Source organism: Danio rerio, chromosome 15 (genome assembly GCF_049306965.1).
Source record: "Danio rerio strain Tuebingen ecotype United States chromosome 15, GRCz12tu, whole genome shotgun sequence".
Taxonomy (NCBI): domain Eukaryota; kingdom Metazoa; phylum Chordata; class Actinopteri; order Cypriniformes; family Danionidae; genus Danio; species Danio rerio.
This window is the reverse complement of record NC_133190.1, coordinates 632,784-643,586: the sequence shown is the minus strand read 5'-3', so window position 1 is coordinate 643,586 and position 10,803 is coordinate 632,784. Positions and strand designations below refer to the sequence as shown.

At 40.0% G+C, this 10,803-nt stretch overlaps 1 protein-coding gene across 1 annotated transcript; it reads left to right on the top strand.

Moving 5' to 3' along the window:
• The first annotated feature begins 137 nt into the window (after positions 1 to 137).
• si:ch73-144d13.7 lies at positions 138 to 9,621 on the top strand. Its single transcript, XM_017351129.4, has 3 exons — positions 138 to 173; positions 2,833 to 2,945; positions 5,716 to 9,621. Exons 2-3 carry the CDS (start codon positions 2,870 to 2,872, stop codon positions 6,636 to 6,638), a joined length of 999 nt encoding a protein of 332 aa, XP_017206618.1. The 5' UTR covers positions 138 to 173; positions 2,833 to 2,869; the 3' UTR covers positions 6,639 to 9,621.
• Positions 9,622 to 10,803: the final 1,182 nt, after the last annotated feature.

Sequence of the window (10,803 nt, the reverse complement as noted above, 5' to 3'; positions counted from 1 at the left end):
ATTAGGTTAATGTTTTATTATTTATTTATTAATACATTTATTTATTATTTATTGTTTATTATTTATAGTATGTGTAATTCTAACGCGCTAACAAGACTCTTAATTTGACATGCCGCTTGACGTGATATAACAGCGCCGCACTGCTGCGTCTGCGGTGTCTCGGCTGAAGGAAGGTAACATTTTACAAGAACCATAAAACGATTGCTATTGAGTCCAAAATTAACGTGTGCTATGCAGTATTCATGAGCGTTATGTGTAACAGAAATGCTGCGTCTCATTTCACTCGTTATATCGTCAATCTGTTTAACAGAGACGCCAATTCAGTCACTGACAGAGACGAGAGAAGCGAAGCTTTAACAGGAACTCCGAGTCAACTGAACCGAGTGATTCTCCAAGTGATTCAGTGCGTTTTGAGTCGACTCGCGCTGGTTATTGACCATTTTTACACGATCCAGAATAGTTTGGCTCTTCAAAACTCATCCTGATGTCATAGCGACGGGTCTGTAATCTTAAACATGTTGGCTTCAAATAAAGAAGATGCGATGTGAAAGTATGCCCTTAAAATGATCTTACAAAAGTATTTTATTAAATTGAGAAAAATAACAATAATGTAAAAATTAATATTGTAAAACAATCATTAGAAAAAAAAAAATTAAAGCTGTTATGTAACTTACAGCTCCGGTTTCCCCCATGCGCTATAGGGGAATTGGGTAAGCTAAATTGGCCGTAGTGTACGAGTGTGTGTGTGTGTGTGTGTGTGTGTGTGTGTGTGTGTGTGTGTGTGTGTGTTTGTGTAAATAAGTGTGTGTGGGTGTTTTTCCAGCGGGTGGAAGGGCATCCGCTACGTGAAACATATGCTGGATAAATTGGTGGTTCATTCCCCTGATTAATAAAAGGACTAATAAAATGAATGAATGAGTAATTCTAAATATTCCAACCTTTACCTTATGGACAAAGGCGGAGGGTGAACAATCTCCAGGGTAAGGCTAGTATATTCGCTACCCTTTAATGCATTTAAAAAGATTTGCGACTGACAAAGAAAAGGTTTTACAGAAGCACCACCTATCAACAAACAACTATAATATATTCAACACACATATTAAATCATTTTATTAAACTGACCTATATAATGATAATAATAAATATAATAAATTGTATATTATATTTTATTATAGATTAAAGGTAGCCTTCTGTCTTACTAACAAAAATGTGTTTTGGCATGGCAGTCAATATAAATAATAGCCACTGCTTACAGCAAAATCCTCCTTTTAGACCTGGCATTATAAGCGTTGATTTTGTCTTCGTTGTTAAGTCCGTTTATATATATATATATATATATATATATATATATATATATATATATATATATATATATATATATATTGTTGTAGTCAGAATTATTAATTATTAGCCCCCTTTTAATTTTTTATTTCTTGTCTGATAATATTTGTTCTTCTGGAGAAAGTCTTATTTGTTTTATTTTGGCTAGAATAAAAGCAGTTTTTAATTTTTTAAACACCATTTTAAGGTCAATATTATTAGCCCCTTTAAGCTATATTTTTCTTAATAGCCTACAGAACAAACCATCATTATACAGTAACCTGCCTAATTACCCTAACCTGCCTAGTTACCCTAATTACCCTAGTGAAGCCTTTAAATGTCACTTTAAGCTGTATACTAGTGTATTGAAGAATATCTAGTCTAATATTATTTACTGTCATCATGACAAAGAGAAAATAAATCAGTAGATTAGAAATCTGCTCTCCGTTACACAGAAATTGGGGAAAAAATTACAGGGGGGCTAATAATTCTGACTTCAACTGTATATATATATATATATATATATATATATATATATATATATATATATATATATATATATATATATCAAAGTCAAGTCAAAGTCAGCTTTATTGTCAATTCAACCACATGTACAGGGCGTTTCAAGAATTGAAATTTCGTTACTCTCAGACCCTAGGTGACGAACATATATTATTAATACAAAAAGTAGAATTTTAGTAGGAAATTACAATAAATAAAATTTATCTATATAATGAATGTATATATATGAATAAATAATAATAATTGATAAATTAAATGTCATCTAAAAATATACATTTAAAATAAGAAATTGTAAACAATACGATTACACTTAAGAAGATAGGGCAATGAGTGCAAACCAGAGTTGTGCATATGTAGTCATGCACACGTCTGTATTTAAACATTGACAGCTAAATATTATGTGAGTGGCTTAATTGATGCAGCTCAGGAGACAATTCTCAAATCTCAAAATGCATTTGGAGATTCCAAGTGGATCTGCAAACTGGTGGTGGTGTGGAGAGACCCTGTCATGATTGTGAAGCGCTTTGTGTGTACGGCCAAACACAATAAATGCGCTATATAAACACACTTATTACATTTGATTCATTTAAATAACCAGTTTTGCTTTACACCGCAGGATTGAGAAACTTTAATGCTGTCGTAGCAAATCCACACTACATGCAAAATTAACTACTACAGATGATTATCGTGTATCGTTTAACAAACCGCTTTATACACTGGAATGTTATGTCATATTGTTCACATAGCTGATAATTGGATAATAACTAGACAATGTCATTAATGTTACACTGTTGTCTTTGGTATCTAGCTAGCTAGCTGCATTGCTGATCAACTTGCGTATAGAGGTAGAAAAGCGATGTATGAAGAACAGAGCTAGCAAACTACCTGCAGATGCTTTCATTCAGAGTTTGTTGATTGAGACACAGCCAGAGGTTTAGTTTGGTTTGTTTTCCTCAGTGTTAACGAAGGTCTTCATCTTGATCTCGACAGAGTGGCCAAACCCACAGGAAAGCAGATTATTATACCGATGGCGTTTATTAAAGAGGAGAGTGAAGACGTGAAGATTGAAGAAGTCAAACATGAAGATCCTGAGGAGCAAACAGGTTGGTTTTCATTCTCAAAGCTCCACAGATAAACCGTAATATTTCCTTTACTTAAGCATAAGAGTCATCACACATGAAATCAGCTGATGTAAGTCTAAACAGAACCATCATTCAGTGTGACGTTACAAACAAAATACACTCAAGTACAGAAAAGAATAAACACTTAATTATGTATTGACAGTATTATAATAAAACCACTCAAACAACAGACTCAAAGTTCTCAAGTTAAAGCTGCTGTATGTCAGTTTTTGTCTCTTCGAAAGCATAAAAAATACCATAAAATGTTTGCAGATATTTAAGAAACATGCCAAATGAACATTCCTCTTCATTCAATTCAAGTATCTTTAGATAGTGTCAAAGCAGCTTAAAGGGCCATGAACCCCCCCGTTTCAGCACGGTGTTTTCACACCTCTAGTTTGGAAAAAGTCAGGAAAGTGGGCGTGTCTGGCTCTGTTTGGGTGGGAGTGTCGGGGGAGGGTAAATGGGCAGGGTTTGAATAAAAATGGGAGTTGCCATTTGGGCACACGCTGCTGACCGAGGAAAAACAAACACACACAGGAGAGAAAGACAGTGTGTTTAATGACGGTGAAGTGTTTGATATCGCATGTCGTATAGGAGAAAAAAGCCTCTGCATTTCTCTGTAACTCAGATGCACTCAGGTCAGAAAGCCGTGTGTGTGTGGACTTTAACACGATGGTCGGCAATAGTTTGCTTACAGTGTTCACGTGTTTACACACAGAGAGCAGCATTTACAGCGGATCTTTCAATATTGCAGTGATATTAACGTACTGTTAACTGAGTAACTTAGAAATCATTTTGACTAAGTCTGTTTTTAAACACTGAATGAGTACTGCTGACCATACCAACTATAACTTTGCCATCTGAATGAACAAAGAAACACACACTTACCGAATCTGTAGACAGGACAATCAACACATACTGGAGCTGTGTCTTTATTAAGAGGAGACGAGCAGCAAATCCAGATCTCACCACTGATGAGAAATGCAAAAATGTCCCAAACAAACGCATTTCTGCCGCGCGTCGCGAGCACTGATTCATACGTGAGTCCAGCAGCGCTCTCATAGAGAGAAAATAAAACCTTCACATTATGAAAGCAACACTGGCGACCCGTATCTCCAAACAATTATTCTCCCACAACTTTTGGCAACACGACGTGTGTCGTCTCTCTGCCGTCTGAACACTGTTTCAGGTACAGTCTAAGAAAGCTAGCATGCATATTAATGAAGTTGCAGCGCATACATAATGAAGCGCGCCGAGTGGTTTGAACCAAGCCTTACTCATGAATGAATGCAACACACACAGAGACGTAATACGGGACACTCTGGTACAGTCCACACGCTGGAAAACACGCTAAGATCTCATGGCCGTGACGCAGCTACAAAAATCCGTATCAAACCAAAAGAACGAATTTGCTCAAAATAACGCAAAAACAACCAACTTTCACTTTTTAGTGAGATATATGTGTCCTGATAGTGTTTATAGCAGTGTGGCACACATATACGACTGTCAGCAGCTCAACATAGAAGTTCTAGTAAATTAAAACTGGGTCAGTCCAATTAAAGTGACTGGGATAAGAGGGCGCTCTCAGCATAAACTACAAACACCCACGAAGAAGAAACCCAGGAAATCCACATAGCGTTGCTATATCATATTTATGATTTAATAAAGAGAGTAAGCCACAGGAAAGCTGCAAAACTCTTAATATTTACTTATTGCATGTGATCTGATCTACACTTTCTCTGATCATTTTATGTCCTGGAGGGCCGGTGTCCTGCAGAGTTTAGCTCCAACTTCCTTCAGCACACCTGCCTGGAAGCTTCTAGGGCTGCGTCCGAAACCGCATACTTCCATACTATATAGTACGCCAAAATCAGTATGCAAGCCGAGTAGTATAGAATTCGAAAATCAGTATGCGAGAAGTACCCGGATGACTTACTACTTCCGGCGAGATTCCAGAGTGCTCATCCCATGCATGCTGCGCTATCCCATGATGCCCCGCGAGCGAATTCATGAATGGAAGTAACGCGACGCAACTGACGCACGTAGGTCACGTGACCATGACAAAATGGCGGATGTAGTACGTCCAAATTCCATTCATACTTTTTACATTCATACTGTATAGAACGTACTTTTCTAACGGCAGAGTAGTGCGTTTAAATTCAAATGCAGCACCTACTGAGTAGTAGGCGGTTTCGGACGCAGCCTAGTATACCTATAAAAGCTTGATTAGCTGGTTCAGGTGTGTTTAATTGGGATTGGAACTAAAATATGCAGGACACCAGCCCTCCAGGACCAAGTTTGGGCACCACTATTTTAGACCTTTCCAACGAAACAGTTTGTCATGATTAGACTAGGATTTAACTGCATAACACTGATGTAAACTTAAGCGTCCCGGCTTTTAAGAAATGTTAAGTTGTGTTTAGCAGAAATATGGAAATTCATCAATGTGTGGCACATGTTGAGGGTGAGTAAATGATGAGGACATTCATATTTGCCTGAGCAATACCTTTCATTTGTGTTCCTAAATCAGCGGTGGCCAACCCTGTTCCTGGAGAGCCACCTTCCTGCAGATTTCAGTTGCTCCCCATATCAAACACACCTGAACCAATTAATTAGGACCTGAACACCATGTGATGATTACAGGCAGGTGTGTTTGATTTGGTTTGAAACTGAAATCTGCAGGAAGGTGGCTCACCAGGAACAGGGTTGGCCACCCCTTTGCTAAAGCATGCGCTTCTTTGTGTCTTAGACCTGATGATCCTGAAGGAAGAAACTCAACATCTGAATGAAATCGAAGAGAGAGATCTGCAAGATGATTTGATGAATATGGGAAAGTCTTTCAGTGGTTCAAAGTTTAAAAAGCCTCAGAAGAAAGGTAATTTTACCTGTAAGGTGTGCGGAAGGAGTTTCAGTAAGAAGGGAATTCTTAAAGTGCACATGATCGTTCACACCAGAGAGAAGCCGTTCACCTGCCAGCAGTGTGGACAGAGCTTCCCACGCAAGGAAAGTTTAAAGATTCACATGAACATTCACACCGGAGAGAAGCCGTTCACATGCGTTCATTGCGGAAAGAGCTTCGCACACAAAGGAACCCTTTATACACACACGAAAATCCACAGCGGAGAGAAGACGTACTCCTGCAAACTGTGTGGGAAGACGTTGAATCGGAAAGGCAATCTACAGACTCACATGAGAGTTCACACCGGAGAGAAGCCGTTCACCTGCGCTCAGTGCCCAAAGAGTTTCACACGCAAAGAAAGCCTCAATAAGCACATGTTGTCTCATTTCCGAGAGAGCCATTTCAAGTGCCGTCAGTGTGGAGAGACCTTCACGGACAGACCTCAGCTCGAGAGTCACGTGGGAGCTCACATCGGACGGGAGCTCTTAATGTGCCGTCTCTGTGGAATTGGCTGCACAAACAAAGCAAACCTCAAGATTCACATGAGAGTTCACACGGGGGAGAAACCGTACAGCTGCCAACACTGCGGGAAGAGCTTCTCTCGACCAACAACTCTTAAAAACCACAGCAGGATCCACACCGGGGAGAAGCCGTACACCTGCACTCAGTGTGGACGGAGCTTCACGCACAGAGGAAACTTTAATACCCACAGACGGATTCACACTGGAGAGAGGCCTTTCAGGAGCCTTCCATGCAGCGTCACTGTGGAGTAAGATACGCAAGATACTCCCTCTGAACTAACACGAGAATTTCAGTCTTTCATTATTAAAAGGAGGAACCTACGGATCTGGCTGCAAGCTCTCTGCAACTCTCACATGGTCGCCGGCTGAGCGAAGCAGGGCTGCGCCTGGTCAGTACCTGGATGGGAGACCACATGGGAACACTAGGTTGCTGCCGGAAGTGGTGTTAGTGAGGCCAGCAGGGGGCGCTCAACCTGTGGTCTGTGTGGGTCCTAACCCCCCAGTATAGTGAAGGGGACTCTATACTGCTCAGTGAGCGCCGTCTTTCAGATGAGACGTTAAACCGAGCTCCTGACTCTGTGGTCGTTAAAAATCCCAGGATGTCCTACGAAAAAGAGTAGGCCCAAATAGGGTAGCTTCTTGTTTTCAGAAATAATGTCAAGATTAAATGAGGTTTTGCTTAAATCTGCCAGTGGGGTACGCTAAATAATGTCATTCACTCATTTTCCTTCAGCTTAGTTCCTTTATTCATCAGCAGTCACCACAATGGAATGAACCGCCAACTTATCCAGCATGTTTTACACAGTGTATGCCCTTCCAGCTGCAACCCAGCACTGGGAAACGCCCATACACACTCATGTAAATATATGTTATACAAACTATACCTATTACAACTCCAGTGACCCAATTGTCAGGGGGGACCCGATTTCTTACCACACCGGCCCTCCAGGACCAAGATTGGACACCACTGCCTTACAGCAAGAAGGTCGGTGATTCAAGACTCGGCTGGGTCAGTGTGTGTTTCTGTGTGGAGTTTGCATGTTCTCCCCGCGTTCGTGTGAGTTTCCTCCGGGTGCTCCGGTTTCCCCTACAGTCCAAACACATGCACTATGTAAAGAATGTACGTGTGTGTGAATGAAAGTGTATGAGTGTTTCCCAGTGTTGGGTTGCAGCTGGAAGGGCATCCGCTGCGTAAAACAAATGCTGGAATAGTTGGTGGTTCATTCCTCTGTGGCGACCCCTGATGAATAAAGGGATTAAGCTGAAAAGTTTGGCAGTGTGCTGCAGCCATCAAATCTTATTACTTGTTAATTAGAGGAATTAATGAATTCAGAAATCACACAAGCATCTTGGAAAACATCACATTTATTTTGCATATGGGGCCATCGTATTCACAACACTTCCCGACCCTGTATAGTAATGCTTGTTTTACCTTTTTTTTGTGTAGAAATTCTTTCAAAAGATGTTGGGATGCAAGAAAATGAAAAGTCAGGGCTCCAACCAAGAATTGTGGATGCGCTTGTGCTAAAATGAAACTACAAATCGTTAGTGATTATATATTCATTCATTCATTCATTCACTGTTCATCTTAGTCCTCTTTAATCAGGGGTCTCCACAGCAGAATGACCCGCCAATTTATCCAGCATATGTTTTATACAGCGGATGCCCTTCCAGCTGCAATCCAACACTGGGAAACACCCATACACACTTGCATTCACACACACTCATACACTACGGCCAATTTAGTTCATCAATCCCCCTTTGGATTTACCCACTGTGCCACCATGTCACCCAAGTAGAATAATCATACGTTTTAATTAAACGTTAACAGAACACACACACACACACACACACACACATGCAGTCAGTTGCCTGTAAATATATAGATATGCAATATCATCACTGTTTAGTAGGAGACACACACACACACCACACCCATCAGAGATGTTATTCATACTGGATATGAAACTATCTTACTCAATCACCTGTCATTGTCACCTATCGGTTGGTGGATGTGTTCCTTATCAAGACACACACACTGGAGAAACACGCTGAACAGTATAAGGCTGAACAGAAATAAAAGTGATCGCTCATTACAGTTTTTTCCAACCGCTTACAGAACGAAACTACCCAGCAGATCTCCACAACCAATTGAATTAAACACTTTAATTGAATTAAACACTTTAAAAAAAAACACTACACACAGTACTGGGAAACACCCACACACACTGGGAAATATTACAGTATAATATGCTGCATACATTTTCTGTTTACTATGGAAGATACTTTATGTGTGTGACTGTTTAAATGAGGAGATTTAGTTTTGACAGGAGTTTTGGGAGATGTGAGCTCATGTAAGTGAGCTGTAGTGTTGTGCTGTAAGACGATTTGAGAAGTGTTGAGAATGTAATTCCCGTTTCAAGAAATGAGCCAAACCAATGGAGAAAACTGGTGATATTATGCTCAGCTGGTTTAACACGATTTTCGTCTTTTTGATGTACAAGCACAACAGAGACATGCTCTATTCGGTTTATTAGATGGCATCAACATTCAGCCAGTGAAAGTCAGGGAATTCTTTATGTGGCTTAAAGAGGAATCCTGAAAGGCAGGGTTCAACAATAAGGATTGCCCGATGGCCCAGGGCCAGCGTGAGAGATGCTCGGGACAGTAGATAGAATTGTTACTGGCCCAATCGGGGTAGTGCTGCCTTGTCGCTAAATTTTAATAGACGACAACATGACCGCAACGTCAAATTATGAGGCTAAAAGAAAACGTCTGTTTCTAACGTTGTGGAAACATTTAAATGGGTACAACATAATAAAAAAAATATGTTTTGCATAGTTTGCCATCACTTTCAAGTCAGCCACCTTTAGTTTTGCAGTAAAATACCTGCACATTTTCCCTTACTGCTGTATTTTACTGCTAAATATTTTAACATTTTTCAAATATTTAAATTCTACATTCACAGACATTATTTTCATTTATTCATTTTCTTTTCCGCTTCGTCCCTTTATTAATCTGGAGTCGCCACGGCGGAATGAACCGCCAAACATTATTTTGTGGCACAATATTTAATATATTTGGCTAATGAATAGCAATGAACTTTTTTATTTCGTTGGTTGGGCCAGTGAAAATTTAGGCAGGGCAAGTGAAACTCTGAACCACTGGTCCAATCGGGCCTGTAGAAAAAATCCTTAGTGTTGAACCCTGCTGAAAGGCCTTAATTCACTTCCACAAAAAAAAAAAAAAAATCAAGGAATTTTTCTTGTTAAGAAAAAATATATTGTCTTGTTTTTAGTAATGAGTCGAAATGAAGTGAGTTGTTCCTTAAAAAAAAAAAGCTAAATAATCTGCCAATGGAAGAGGCAAAATAAACTTCAAATGAAAAACAGGATGTTTAAGGAAAAATATCCTATTTGGACATTAATGTGGAACATTATTATTTAATATTACATTTCAAGAGTTCACACTTAGCTGATGATTTATAAAAGCTTGTTTGGCATGCTGTCTGGGGAGAGAGCCCCGAGCTCAAGGGATCCTCGAGCCCGGGGCTTCCTCCCGTTGGCAGAGCGAGAGGGGAGCCTGAGCTTGGTGGATCTCAGAACTCCCCTGCTGCGGTAGCTAAGGGAACAGAGGGGTTAGACAAATGCTTGATTATTATGTATGTTGAATGTCTTTGGATGGTGGGAGGAAACCGGAGAACCCGGGGAAAACCCATGTGGACACGGGGAGAACATACAAACTCCTCACAGAAACACCCACCGGTCCTGTGGAACCAGGGCCGGCAGTGTTCTTGCTGTGGGGCTCACAGTGTTAACCACTGGGCCGCCGTGCCGCCCAATCAGAGGTAAAGGAGGAGAATAGGGGAGGAGGGGGGTTTTTCTAAACGAAGATAAAATGAGCTGGAAACTGTGGTTATTTACAATAGCTTACGGCTCATGTGATTGGAAGATGTGATAAATCATAAGCACGTGATCCTCTCGAAATTAGTTTATGAATAAACCTCACTTAATTTATTTACAAACTATCACAATATAACTACACAGTAGTTTTAAAGGTCATACACACAACATGCATAACAGCAACTAAACAAGACACAAAGCAGAATTTCCTGAAATTAATTTGGATATTTCAATTTGTGAACGTCTCTACATTACAAGTAGACATTTAAAGGGATAGTTCACTTAAAAAAGCACTATTTAATCACCCCCAGGTAGTCTCAAACCTAAAGAAGATACGTTTCAGAAAGCTGAAAACCTGAAACCATTGACTTCAATAGTAAAACAAACCCTCTGGCAGTCTGGGCTTTTCATTTCTTCTCAGAGTATCTCCTGTTGTGTTTGACAGAAGAAAGAAACTGAAAAAGGTTTAAAACAAGATAATGCGATGACTGAATGCTTATGTTTGGGTGAACTGT